This window comes from Lepisma saccharinum, chromosome 7 (assembly GCF_977018435.1).
Source record: "Lepisma saccharinum chromosome 7, izLepSacc3.1, whole genome shotgun sequence".
NCBI lineage: Eukaryota > Metazoa > Arthropoda > Insecta > Zygentoma > Lepismatidae > Lepisma > Lepisma saccharinum.
This window is the reverse complement of record NC_139235.1, coordinates 8,370,140-8,385,298: the sequence shown is the minus strand read 5'-3', so window position 1 is coordinate 8,385,298 and position 15,159 is coordinate 8,370,140. Positions and strand designations below refer to the sequence as shown.

The 15,159-nt window shown below is 38.2% G+C and overlaps 1 protein-coding gene across 2 annotated transcripts in view; it reads left to right on the top strand.

Annotated features, from left to right (window-relative positions):
* Positions 1 to 15,159, top strand: part of LOC145989713 (uncharacterized) — a 35,312-nt gene that overhangs the window by 2,040 nt on the left and 18,113 nt on the right. For both annotated transcript variants that reach the window (XM_083124963.1, XM_083124962.1), the window contains exon 2: positions 7,881 to 7,970. In XM_083124963.1, the coding sequence (XP_082981089.1) occupies positions 7,881 to 7,970 (90 nt within the window). The remainder of the gene's footprint in view (positions 1 to 7,880; positions 7,971 to 15,159) is intronic.

The window sequence follows — 15,159 nt, the reverse complement described above, 5'->3', positions numbered from 1 at the left end:
TTGTACTCGCTAGTGTATTCAACCTTATTTTTCATAAGTAAAGCAGTACGTTATTACATTTTCTGTGCCATATACCAGCATTTCACAGACCATTCCGCAGAGCATTCCATTTTCTCACAGGGAGTAGATAGTCTCCAGCAATCGGCGTTACTTTAGCCTTGTACATACATGGGCTATATGCAAACAAAACAAATATTTGTACATTTGCATATCGTAATTGCAATGTACTGTCAGTTGAATAAATCTTGGCAATTATGTCACAGACTGCTAAAATGAAGACGTTGTACAGAAATATGTACATAGATTTATTTAAACTCTGAATGTAACACTCGTTCATGCTGGTTTATCACATCCACAGCTACTTTGTACGTCTTACTTTTAGAACTTTAGATCTTCCAGGATTTTAATATTTAAAGAGATTCGAATGTCATTCCGGAATGCTAGCAAATAAAATAAGGACAAACTACACATTATTGGAAAGTTGCATTGCAAAGTTAAGCTTGGTTGGCCCACATTGCCTAGCATACGACGCACCGACTCGGCCCCCTCGAAAGACCAAGACCGGGCGACGCTGCCTACCAATTATCTTTCTGTTATAATATATGCCACGACTACGCTCAGTTCCTGCAGTAAGGGTCTGCTTTTGAATAATAAAATTAAAATTAAATTTATGCTTACTTATCTAAGAACTCCAAAATAAGGTAACCATTCTCATGCTTAAACTTCCATCGTGATCGCACCCGCATCCCACTGACCAGTGAGGATACGCATGCGAGTCGCGAGCGAAATCAGCATAATCGAAACTGACGTCTTATGGATTGATAAAGCCTACACCTCACTGACCAGTGACGGCGGGACACCTCACCAAACCAAAAGGATACCAGTTAATTTGTACTTATGAACCAAATTTACTATAAGGATATATCCATTAACGACTACAAGTTTATTTACAAATCCAAACATAGTTAAGTTAAAAGAAAAATATACAAACTTCTGATCAAAAGAAAACTACAAAGCCAAAATAAAATTTAGATCAATAACGACTCCGTAACATAGACTGAAACTTGCTTTAGAGTAAACATAAAACCCAGAGAGCTCTCTCTTATATATTATGTCCATATCCCATCATAGAACTAACACAGCTTTAACTTGGTTTCAATTAACGGGTGACAAATTATTAACTAATGGTCGAAAATATTACTATTAACCAAAACAAAAGAAAAATTTGCATTACATCTTTCCGTAAATTACTATTCGTGCTTCTGTCATATTTTCACATCTGCATTATGTTCTCTAGAACTCATGAGGTAAACTACCATCTTCAGGGTCAACCTCCAAAAACATTCATAACAAAATATAAGGGGAGCCTTTCTCTACCCAATATCAAAGCCATTTCTCAGCCACAAATTACAAATGTCCACGTGGAATTCCTTAACATAATAGGGGGACTCTATGTCTACCCTTTTTGGCTACTCACATTGCAAAAGCAAAACAATAGACTTTTACATTAAATGAATTTCTAGAAAAAAAAATATACTCGACCGGTCACCTATTATAGCTGTTTCAAAATTACATCAAATATCAATCTAAATAAGAGAAACCAATAAACTTTCCTTAACGTTCCGGATACTCTGACTTTAAAACGGACATGAAAAATATAAGCTACGAGATTTTAAAGGCACATTCTGACCAGAGGTATGCTCTCGTATTAATGTAATAAAGAAAATAAACTTTTATTTAAATGAACCTCCTGACCAGGAAAATTCAGAATGATTTAGAATAAAAATTAACTTGACGAGAAGGATGTATGTCCTTGATGAGCCTAATTTATTTAATTTGAATTTACGTCGGAGCCACACTGACCAGTGCCAACTTCGACAGAATTTATGAATCAAAATTTTAAATTATTAAGATTAAATATTTATATATGAATTAACTATTTATAAGCCTGCCAAAATCCCCTTTAAGGATCATGCTGACCAGCACAAATCCTGAAAGGTGGCTTACGGAAAACCTCGGACATTGTGGAAGGGAGAGCTGACCAGCCACTCCCCACACAACGCCCGTATTCTCCCAGCCCTGGACCTCGACAAGCGATTTAATCACCTAAAGATATACTGATCAACTGATTCTTTTGCCAGCGAAACGGCTGGTATTTATACTCGTGGGATTGCGCAATTCTATTTCTCAACAAAAGATTTGGACATATGGAAAGTTATTTTTAGCTTAAACAAATAACCCTTCGAAAAAAGCATATCGAGAAACACAATACAGCAAAATTTACTTACAGAATCGCGCAGCGCCGAACAAAAAAGAACCCATTGTTGATTAGAAAGAAAAAGAATGCAAGCTTCAACTTGCTTTGCGTTCTTTCTCGCTTGGCAGAAACTGCGTTCCAATTTTAACAAGGATAAAATATACATTCAAAAGGATTAGACTACAAAAGAATTTATTCGAGGGCTATGGAAAAGTAATTTGAATAATAAAGATAAATTTACCAAAATTTATCAATTGTTACAGCATACTGTGTATGTAATGGAAAGCTGGCCTTGTATTTTCTGCTTATTTCAAGTTATTTAATTTATATGCCTATTGTTAATGTAGGTTTTCCACTTACATCGTAATGTCAATCTTCTGTCCAGATTTGGTAAAAGATAAACATTTTACACAGATTCCCTTGTTTCTTTAAGAGTCAACATAAATTTTGCTATTCATGCCCATGCTATGTAGCTTGATTTTTAGGCTGGCGAGACAGCATTGCCAAATTTAAGGATTCTGGCCTTGAATAAAGTTGGCCGTGATTGGCACCATTCCTCGCCATCTGCAGTCACATGCTATTTGCGATTAAAAATATCCAATATGCCATTTGGAGGGATTTTTCAGAACTATTCTATGTAGGATAGGAAGTTGTTCAAAGCATGGGAAATGTTCGAAAGAGTAACGTTTACTGTTCAGTTTTTGCTCTGAATCATTTTGTGGGTCAAGACAAGTGAAAAGTTTGCATGTGTTTCCATCCCGTGGAATCAACAAAATGAAAATTGTAAATAAATCAGGGAAAACAGAATTGATTGCCCATGGATTGGCTTGAGGGGGTCACATTGAAATGCTGAATAATACTTTCTAAGCGAGTATTTTGTTGTTTAAGCAACGTTTTAGGGTTCCTACAGCCCCCTTCTTCAGGCTTCACTTGGTACTAGTTTATCCTACATGCAGCGTCACTTTTTTTAAAAAAACAAGATTGGGTTAAAAGGTACATTTGGGAATTAGAAACGTTTTAAAAAATAATGCCTAACCTTGGTAAAAAGCTTCCCAAAACCAATTTTTCTCCCGTTAAGAATCCCAGAAGACGTTATAAAAAATCAAAATCTAAAACTGTTAAAAACGTCCTGCACACAGTCGCCCATGATGGTATCTGGTTCTTCTTGGAATTGAAATGTAGCAAGGAAATTACGAAGAATGCACGTGTCTGTTCACTTTATTTTCCGAGATTTGGAACAGGTGCAAGTCGATTAAGTGCGGAGATGAAAATAGTTTGAGAATTAATTAATGTCTGTAATCACAAGGGTAACCAGAAAAAGAAAATCGACATGCTAATGTTGTAGTGAAAAGAGCCTCAATGAAATTATGAATTCTACTATTATTATCATCCTGTCTTCTTATTAAACCAGCCTTCTTTTTTGGAGGAAGAACTGCAATGGTATGCAAATACAGATGAATTGCTTTATTTTCAAATCATTTCCGAGAGCCCAGTTACAACCTGAGTGCAGATGAAACAGCACTGCTTTGAAGAACCAGTGCATATACATCAGTATCATCTGCGTTTTCTGTTTTATTTTTGCCTATCATAGTTAAATGCTTCATTTTCAGTTTCACCTTCTTTATAGTTCTAGAATTCACATCGCATTCGTAATACAGTAAAACCTCATTAATCCGGACTAATTGGGGGGGGGGATAAGTTGACTGGTTTACAAAAGTCCATATTAACTGAAATAACCTAAAAGAACAGTAGAAAGTGCAGTAAAACTCCGATTATAGCAACAAAACACATTTATTATGGTGTATTTAAAGGGCATAGACCTAAATATACAGTACAGTACAAAGTCTGTGGGAAACAGAAATTCATCAGTGGTTGACTGCCTTTTCTTTGGGAAGTTCTCTTGTTGACTTCTAGCCACATTTAAAACCTTGGATTCTGCTTTTTTTTTTTTTTTACCTTTTGCCTGTCCGGATCAATGAGGTTTTACCGTATTTAGAAATATCGTATCACATAATTTAAATTTTTCTTCCATACGAGCCATGACAACACGCTGCTCTTACGTACTACTACTGAATGTAAATACAGATTTATCTACATAGTGTGGCCATATTGGAAGCGACGCTAGAGCTCAGGTGGTAATTCTAAATGCGAATCTTGGCTCCGAGCGAAACTGGACACACTGTACTTTGGTAGATTTTGCCTGATTGTGGCTGACTGACCCACTGTATCCCCCTCAAGAATTATGTTCAATTTTTTTTAACCAACAAATTTTGATGTTTGCTGTAAAATGAAGTTTGTTTCGTCTTGCGGAAAACTCAAATATCTCCGATATTTGATCTGCGTAAGTAAAAAACCTGACATTTTGGCACTTTTATTAGTTAGAACTACACTTAAAAAGCGAGAGAGCATGTAAAAAATAACTGTTAGTTCCTATCCTAACGGTGTAAAATTATAGCTACTGTTGTGGAATGTTGTTTTGTGTGCTTATTCAGTTGTGTGAAGACTTTGGGCAGTTCTGCTTCACGGTAAAGTAACACGTACTTTACTTCACAATAACACATTTCCACAAGCAAAAAATAGCTGAAAAAGTTCATATACAACAAAATCGTGCAAATTATTTCACTTTCTCGAGGGGGTTGCAGAAGGCCAAGGCTGCTATTTACTGCATATATTCTGCAATAAGGAGTTTGTAAAATTGCAGGTGCAATGCAAATGTAATCATACATCCAGTAACCAGACAGAGTGGAACGCGATAGTATTATTAATGAGCCAGCCCCATGCCAGAGTGGTTAGCACATTTCGCTACGATCCCAGGGGTCCCGGGTTCGAATCCTGGGCTGGCCATGGATGTTTGTGAGTGTTCATTCATCATAATCATCACTCATCCCCATCTTCTCAAATTAGCCCAAAGTGGCACAAGATGCGACGTAAAATAAAGCAAATCAGTAACAATATTATGAATGAGTGTGATTTTTTTACAAGACATATTTGATAATACATCTATTCTTAACTTCTTCACTCAAGCTTGATAAATAACATTTCAAAACATGCACTTCTTCAACATGAACCACGACAATTGTATCTAAAATACACAAAAATATGCATTGTACTTTGAGATTTTTTTTTAATGGAGTGACTATTTTCACCAGGTGGTGAAGCTGGCTTTTGAGCTATTTTCACCACATTTTAAAGCACGCATGTGCATGATCTACAATCTGGCCTACTACACACATGTGTGCATTCTTTACTTGTTGATATGTATCAAGCTTATGTCGGCGTGCATTTATTTTCGTATGGACATCAACAACAAGTATTTTTTCTGCACACTATGAAGTTGAAAAAATATCGCAAGATGTTGGTGCCGATAATGTCACAAAATACTTCCCAACATCAGATCATGTAATTTCTGGTCTCAGCACTTTCTGCTATTCTCTCTACCTGATGACAGTAGTATAGAGCGACCACAAACAAGAGAACCTTTTGCAAAAAGTCTCCGTGCACCTTCCTCTTCTGTTCAGCTTTGGCCATAAGGAAGCATGCTCCACTCTGCCCCTGGTGAAAATAGTCGCGGCCTTTTTTTAAATAATGCTTTTTTTAGTTCAGTTTACACTAGTTACAATAGCAGTTGCTACATCTTGTACAGAAAAATGACAAATTATTACACATAGAATGGTGTATGACATAATCCTACAGTAGAACAAAGGAAGAAAGATAAATATTTTTTTAAAAACTAAAATAATTAACGATGTAAACATTAGCTATAAAAGGACCATGAAAGCTACGTGCAGGTAGATGTACTGATGTACTAGAAACACTGACGACATTCTATGTTTGCAAGCTGCAACGATGTAAAAATGTCTGCTTGATATTTTCTTGTCAGTTGCCTGGCACAATTTAAGGATTGCAACGTCCTGTTACTTCCATCATTCTCCTTGTTTACCACCAGTCAGCCACACCATGAGTAGAGCAACACCTTCTCGAGTCAGGTAACCAACCAATCACATACTTTCCATCTGTATGATGTTTAGGTACTTGCTTTGAGTGTAGGTGCTATCCTAGATTTCATGACTTGCCATGCCTTTCAGATTGTTGCAATGCTCATAACTCAAGTGTTACCGTGACTCGTAAATTTTCAACCCTGTGAGTTTGTGCAATATTGGTGCAAATGGGCACAAGTGTTGTTTTAGGTTTCCATACCTAATCGTTTTGCGAATGCAGGAAAATAATAAGCAGCTAATGTTGAAATTATGTTAAGCACTTTCTGCTTATTCTAATAATTACACATGCCTTTGCTCCTAAATATTTACATATTGATTTAGCATAGAGGCTGTTTAGCTTCACTATTTAGAATGAAGTTTGCTTCACAAAGACAATGATGTCATGTTATGGTTCATCCTTGCTCTGATAAAGAAAGAAAAATGTTTGAATAGGGTAGGATAAGTATCTGTTAAAAGCACTTTACTGCTATTTGTAATTTTATTCCCTTCAAATTTTGGTAGTAATCAGATAAATGATTTCTTGTAAAGCAGAAATGTATGTGTTAGAATTTTGAAGATTTAAAAATATGAGCCCAATTTTACAGACATTGTAAAAATATGTGTGCTCCCTAGAGAAATTTTCTGTTATTGATGCACCTAAAAATTTGCAATTCAGATTTTTTCCCCATATTTAGTATGTTTAAAGGCTGAATCTCATCTCATGGAACTGGATTTCCACTAGGAATACCCTAGTTGGTGCTTGACTGGCTACCCATCTGCTAGTTTTCGCCTCACACATTACTTGTTACCATACTTGTTGATATACTTTTGTTCCCATAAGACATTGCACAGAGCAGATAAAAGATGGACGAGCAATTTGAAGAATCTTGTAGGAAAATTACTGCTTTGTGCTTTTATTAAAAATTAAAAAAGAAAGGTATGGACTAGAAATTGGCTTGAAAGAAAATATGGTAATCAATGCAAACTGAAAAAGCTTTTATTGAACTCAGGTATGCATATTCATACATGAGATTCACAGGATTCATTCATAAGAAAAAATTGTTCAATTAAACATATCAAACATTGAACTCAATTATTATAATAAGGATTTTCATTATAAGCTAATCATATTTGTCACGTACAAATTTCATCACTTTGCATAAATACCTAAATATTAATAAACTGAACACGAAACCGTGTCATCTCTGTTATTTTTTCTTTTATCGAGAAGCGAACAAGAACAACCAAAACACTCGGAAACCACAGACAGAAACTTTCCTTTGGGAAGCTCTCAGATTATCTTCACATGGCCAAACTTCGCTCTGATTGGCTGTTCTACAGAATCCCGTCGAGGAAAGCCAGTTCAATTAGAACATTGCCTGTTCCTCAAAACCAGTCAAGCAGCCAGCCCGGCAGCCATGATTTCCACCCAGGTAACCAGTTCAGTGTCAACTAGGGCATTCCTACTGGAAATCCAGTTCCGTATGATTAGGCCTTAACATTGAACTTCAACATGATTTTATTTTTTACTCTTTCTTCTCTTCTATTAGTAAGTTACAAATTAAAATTGTGTGTATATTGAAGAGGTTATAATCATATTCATGTCATCCAATTTAGTATAATACCTAATATTATTTATGTTACAGATGAGGAGGCGAAAGCGGAAAAAACGGAAATTGCTACAAGTTTCTGAGTTTCCAGAGAGTAATTCGTTGGATGATGAATGTATGGATGTGGTATGTATTTTACATAATTTGCTAAATTAATACTTATTTCTTTGGCATTTTCTTTTCATACAAATTAAGAAAATCAATTTTCCATCATTTTTACATAACAGTTGGTACCATGATGTTGTTTGCTCAGAATACAAGAGAAAATATATTTTTAGAGACACAGCAAGCAGGTGTTGTTTTACAGCTATGTGGTTTGTTGGAGTGTTTTTGTATATGTTGATGCTTTACTAAGCCGTGCGTCAGGCTAAGTTTGCAGCAGGTTTTATGTATCAATCCGCGCGAGAACTGAGCTCAGAATCTTCCGTGCCAGTCTTGCCTCAACCGCCGAGCTGCTTACATTGCAGACACTGAGAAAATCCACAGTATTGCCAACCGCACAACACATCAAAACCCGCATGCATGTCAAGCGGAATATATTTGTGTTTCTTTTTGTCTCCTGAAACGTAACATTTTAGAAGTACTTTCGGCGCATAAATTATTTAAAAAATGTGTCATTACTTAATATAAATGCGAAATATCTTCGAAACATGAGAGCATGTGCATGAACGTCCGCAGGATTTTTTCCAGGGAGGGGCAAGGAAGGTATTTTTCCCAGGGGGGCAAACAAGTCACATTTCCCCCCAAAAGAGTGTAGTTCCCTAAAAAACATTGCTTAAATTTGAATTTATGGTGTTAATGCAATACTTAACACATATTGTGGCTAAAATGAAATTATATGTGTGAAATACATAATTTTTGGTTGACTTTCACTTTCCAGAGGGGGCACGGCTCCCTTGCTCCCCCCACCTTCCGGACGCCCATGAGCATGTGTGTATATTTCGAGCACGCAAAAATAAAAAATAAACAAAGATACAAGTAAACAACGACAGGCCCTCTTGAATTTAATGACAATTTTTTTGTTTTTTTGTTTATAAAAAAATACATTTATGAAAACCTTTGTTACTGTAAGACACACGCACTTCAAGTTATACCAGAAAAAAAAAGCATGATTTGTTATTGGGGATATATATACAATCAGGTGCATTGTCTGCTGCTATTACTCTGGTTTCAATTTATGAATCACTTCACTAAACCAGGATTCATATCTTGGTCTGTCCATTTCTTGCTAATCATCCATCCCTTTCTTTGCACGGAACAGTAAATATGCGCCTTCAACAAAGACTTCATTGCTGTTAGTGGGTGAAACAATAAGGCTCCCCCTTCCCCTCTCCCTTTCTCGTCTGTTTCTTCAGCCCTGGCGGTGGTTTTGCACGGTGGTATATATAAAAAAATTCAATGGAACGCCCACGCCCCTCCCAGAGTTAAAGCACGTCTGGTCCAAATAATAAACATGTTTCTTCTCACGGGGATATCTTTTAATACCGGGGACATTCTTTTGTCGTCAAACAACAAACAATCGTTTCCTCTTCCAAAACTTAAACCGCAAATCATTCAACACCCGGGATACAGTTCGTGCGCACATTGACGGCAAATCACCTCACGCCGTTTTACTTTGATCTTGTTTCCGTAAGGAGGATTATGCATTTTAAACAACTTGCTTGATTTGAAGAGCTTTTCCCTTCGGATGAAGCCCACAATAACACTCGCTGAACAGGAGACCTCGATTCAGCCATTCTTGCCGCTGTATGGCACAATTATTAATCACAATAAACATAGGGTTAAAATAGTGGGATGTGCAACACTGGTATCACGGATTCCACGCGCTCTGCAACGTATTCAGTCTTGCTCGACTCGCACTTGGGCTTCAATGATTCCTCAGCGCAATACAAACTTCAGTTGGCGAATCTTCGGATCCAAGTTCGTCTGCACAGTGATTGCAACCGATCAAGTCCACACCTGCTAATGGATGTATTATTTTGTCTGTATTTTGCAAATTAAATAACTGTTTTCTTGCAAGTATGCAGTTGTGTCGGAATAGAACCCGTCTCAGTGGAACTATATTCTGCGTGCACGTTTGGATCTACATATTCGAAAACCTGCTGCAAGGTTAACCTGACGCTTGGCTTAGATGTAGCTGTGACCATGTATGTAGTTTTGAAACAAGAGGTGTGTGTGTGTCTAAAGAATGATCAATCTAACGTTTCTCGATTCTTCTTGTATTTTTTGTGACTAGCATTCTATGTTTAATTGATATTTATTGTTATTTTCTTTTAAAATTCACTGCCATTGTTTCACATTGTGAGGTGTAGCTGCATGCGTTTGCCTCAGGGTGTGCAGAAGCATGCATAATTTTGTGGTTAACTTTGCTAGATGTAGTCAATCTGTGTTGTTATTCTTATATTACTGACATTATGTTTGATATCAGCAGGGATTATCTATCACAGGATGCACAATGCCAATATTTTCTATTGACTTGTGCAAACATTTTTTTGGGTGGGTGGGGGCTACATAAACCACAGATTACTATATAAACCCAGTACAAGCAGGTCAATCTGCACTTGAACAGCGAGGAACTATCAATAAATACACATATCTACATTTAAGCTCAATGTTGCATCTTGTCTTAGATTGTGCAAAGGAAATAGCTAGAAAATATTTTAATTTCTTATACATTTACTAAATGTACAGCGTGTTCCACTCAGAGTGAAATGTAAATAATGGTTTATTAACACATCATTTTACATACTTCGATGTAGAAATTCTCAGAGTTTGGGAAAATAGTCGATGCAAATCAATGTCTGCACGTTGAGTTGCCCTGCAGATATGTAAATGGTCCACATTCTTACCATCGTGTTGTCTGTCTGTTGCTCTACTGAATACTGCCAGTCATGTTCCCCCATTACACATTGGTATGCATGCACAAGCACATTTATTCATTATTAGTGTACAAACTCTAAGAGTTTCTGTATCTTGCAAAGTAAAAATCATAACAATATCTTCCTCTGTTTTTACAGTAAGCATTTATTTTTTGATCCCTCTAAGCGGAACACTCTGTGTATGATATTGGGCCATTTTCTGGTTTTCGTAAAATTCAAGACAAGAATAAATTTTTAATTTGTGACAGTCAGATTTATCGTCGACCTGCCTCATTATTATTCTAATCCATAGCGGTGAAAAATGTGTTTAATCAAGGTATTGAGTGTTTTTATTTGTATGTATATATATATTTGATCTGCCAAGCCAACGGGAGTAAGAGGAAGTCACGAGTCTGACGGGCAAGCACCAGAAAGGTCACGTTTTGTGTCTAAAACTTAGGAAATTCAACCTTAACGACAGCCATTCAAATATCTCGTGTTCCATCGGCCGGACTGAAGTGAAACTTTTACCAGCGCAGCAACATGTATGCAAGGACGGATGTGTGGAGATTCGTCGCAATCAAGCAAGAATTACGGATGCCAGATCGAATTGGTTATAATCGATCAGTTTATGGACACAGATTGCAGTTGAGCTGTGGGCGCCGGGCTGACGGCGACCTAATCCGAACATACCATACCAGAAGCACGCTCTGTCCAGGCTGGGAGACAATGGAGCGAAGAGGAATGACCTCGTGGGAAGCGTAGCCTCAACGACTGTCAAGTGTTCTTTTCCAAAATCCGTATAAAACGAAAGGACCTGCCATTTCGACACACAGTTTTACCGCGAGTTCCAAGGAGAACACACCCTCGTGCTCCGAACGTTGAAACTACCATTGTGCCGACTCGTCGTGTGTTGTCACCATTTTGGTGTGAGGACGAGCAGAAGTGCGCCAGCCTACTGTAGTCTTCAGAGTGAGTTTGTGAGAAGTGGCTGTAGGTGAGATTTTGTCCTTTTCGTGAAGTGAAACGCACATAAGGATGGCCGGTTAACTGCAGAAGAGAGGAGAGGGGTCACCCTTGGTTCGCCCCAATGCCAGACGAGACACCACGACTAATGCCTACATCATGCTGAAAACCCGAGCTACGCCGCCTGATGCCTACCAGCCACCACAGAGAGGGAGAGAGATGTCGAACGCTGCCATATCGATGTCCCGACGCTTGAGATCGTCCGACGATAATGGAGAAGACGTTGACGACCCATGAACTACCGCCCGCCGCCCAGATGCGACGTCCGAATCACGCCTGACCAAGGAGATGCTCACCTACCCCAAGAGGAAGAGACACCGAGGCCCTTAACGTTCCCCGAGCGACGCCCACGAACCAACGTCACTGATCCGCCAAGGAACCAGATGCATGAACGCTCTTCACCTTCGCGTCGTCGCGATCGAGGAAGAATAGGAAAACCTTCCGTGTGCATACGAAGTGATTTCAATCGCCCGCGAAGACACCAGGATGCGCCGTGGAACCAGAGAGATGGTTAAGTATTCATCTGTATGAATGTCAACACGTACCGGCTCGATTGATATTTAGAGAATGCCCTAGAAATTCGTCGATGTTTTGAAAATGCCCACACAACTCGAAACTTCATATCAGACTCCCGTTGCGCTTAATATTTGTATTTAATTGTCTCATAATTGTCTCAGGTCAATTTTACTCATTTCTTGTGATTTTTAATGTTCTTAAATTCACTGTTGTTTGTGCTCCTTTTTGTATTGATTGAAGTGCGTACTGCTAGTAAAGCGCCTTCTTAATTGTTTAATCAATTTGAGGTTTGTTCATTTTAGTATGTGTCAGCGCTGTGTCGCTGCTAGCTACGTCAGGTTGCGTATGTGATTATTTGTTAAAGTATTTGCCTGGTAACATTAATTGCTCGTCGCGGCGAAGTGTTGAAGTCCCGCCCGCTAGAGAGTATATGTTTGCGTCACTCAACGGAGGTTATTGATATGTTTAGGACCACGTGAGGTCAAGTAAAAGGAAAAACGTCCGCCCACGTGAGCGTAATTGCTGTTGAGATGCTTTGTTTATTCTGGACAAATAATGTATTGTCACCGCACCGACCTATTTTTAAAGGTAAACTTAAGTAAGGGCTGGCTAGTGATTTTAAGTAGCACTGGAGCAAATTCACAAATGACCTGCTTAAACAAAAGTCAGTGTAAAAGTAAATGCGAATGCAATAATTAGGGCTCGTTGTCAAAAACCTGTACATTTTATGTATTATTTTTGTTGATGCGCCCCGTAGATTGAATCTGTGAGAGAATGTGTGAATGCAAGAGGGGGACCTGTACTAAATTGATCTTTTTGTTATGAATAGAATACTCTTTATTTCGGCAATATCATTTCATACGTATGTCGCTACCTGTGATTTTCAGGTATGCAGCTAGCCGCTTCCCGGCTGCAGGTAAAAGTCTGGTAATTGAATGTACATGTATTTTTTTTATATATGACTAATCGCTATGCACTGTTGGTCACCGTCCCTATACACGAACTCAACCTGGACCGTTAAGCACTTTCACTTGTCCAAGGGAGATGTTGCCGCCTCTGTCTAGGTAGTGGTAGTTTTTGTCTTTCCGAGCAAGGGAGGGCATTTACAAATTCTTACATTGAAAATCTTACTTAATACTTAATTATTGTAATTGATTTCTGGATTTTTATTTACATTGGAGTTTATTGTTTTCAATCCACATTATATGTAATGAGGAGAGCCCGGATTTCCATGCACAAACAGCAAAATGTGCACGAAAAATATCAAAAATATGCACTGAGATAATCATGAACAATATACAATTAATTTTTTTTCCAAACATCTTACCTTATTGACCTCTGTTGCAATGAACTATGAACGTCTTCCTTAGGTTTTCTTCTGTAAACCCTCTGCATTTATCAGTGAGAAACGTTTTGTAGATTGAGAAGTTCCTTTCTACATCAGCAGAAGTCACTGGTGCATGTGAGAAACACCAAACTTCCTTCTGTGTTAAGCCCTCTTCCATGTCCACATTTTCACCATTCAGTACATTTGCAATGTCACAAATTGTTCTGTACCCGGGATTTTTCTCTAATACTTGGCGAAGTTTTTCTGATGCTATTTTGGCAACACTGTGAGTTTCACTGGACAAAGTTTGCGATACTTCGCCCTACAAGGACATTGAATGCTGCAAAGGATTATTACGGAACTCTGTGTAATAATTCCAGGTATACTCGAGAAGTGGTTGTGTGTGTACTTAATTTTCGTTCTCAATGCCACTTCCAGAGAAACATTTCTGTGACACACAAATAGCGACTGCATCTGTGACTGCCTTCACGAAATTTTCTGCATAATACGACACAGCTTCTAGACAGAGCCCCATCATGTTAATACCGGTTGCGGAGGTAACAGAACATTTTTCGCCAGTTCGCGAAAGAGACCTACCCCCCAAGGAGCTTTCACAAATACTTTCTTTACATTTGATACAAGTTCGTCTACTTCTGGGTATTGGTGTCTGATTATTTCTGCTACGAGATGAAGACCGTGTGAAAGACAAGTTAGATGTACTAATTTAGGATAAAACACTTTCAAACTAGATGTTGCTTTGACAATGTATGGGGCCGCGTCAGTAACAAACAGTAACACATTGTTATACTGGATGTGATCTGGCCACAACAAAGTTAACGAATCGTTAAATAATTTGGCAATTGTGGAGTGATTCACTTTCTCAAACACCTCGATATTCAGTAAGTAGGGTTTACCACTCGCCTTCATTGCATCAACAACAGCATTGCAAACACAACGTCCTGCCGTGTCATTAGTCTCGTTGATAGACACCCATATTTTCTTGTGCTTCAACACTTCCCGAATTTCTCCCATGACCTCATTAAAACAAACAGACACATAGTTTTTACATAGCGTTGATTCATCTGGCACCTTCTTTCCCGTGTACTTTTCAAGGAAACCTCGTAGATGGGCATGGCTCAGTTTCCACAAAGGAATATTAGCACTCACAAACGCAGAACACAGATCTATAGAATGTATCACTTACTGTGCATTCAGATGTTGAATTAATGGATGCAGTAGTAAGCAGTTGTTGTTTACTGTGTGATCGTCTCTGAAGGGCTTTCCTGTGTCTTGCTGAATTGACATGTTGAGTAACTTGAAATTTCTTCTCTGCTGAAACTCTTCCCCCCCCCCCCCCACACACCACACAGAAAAAAACTGACCCATCTTCTGTAAATACACTACTTCCAAATTCTTGTACGTATTTACGCAACAATACCACCTTACTTGATTTTTTAGGTGGCATGTTTAACTGAACACAAAATAACACTTACACATTCTTGAACTCCTTTGATACTGACCTCAGAAACCCTTTCCACATAGTTGGCAAATTGACAGTTGTAAAAGCATCAGAAGGCGCTAGATCGCT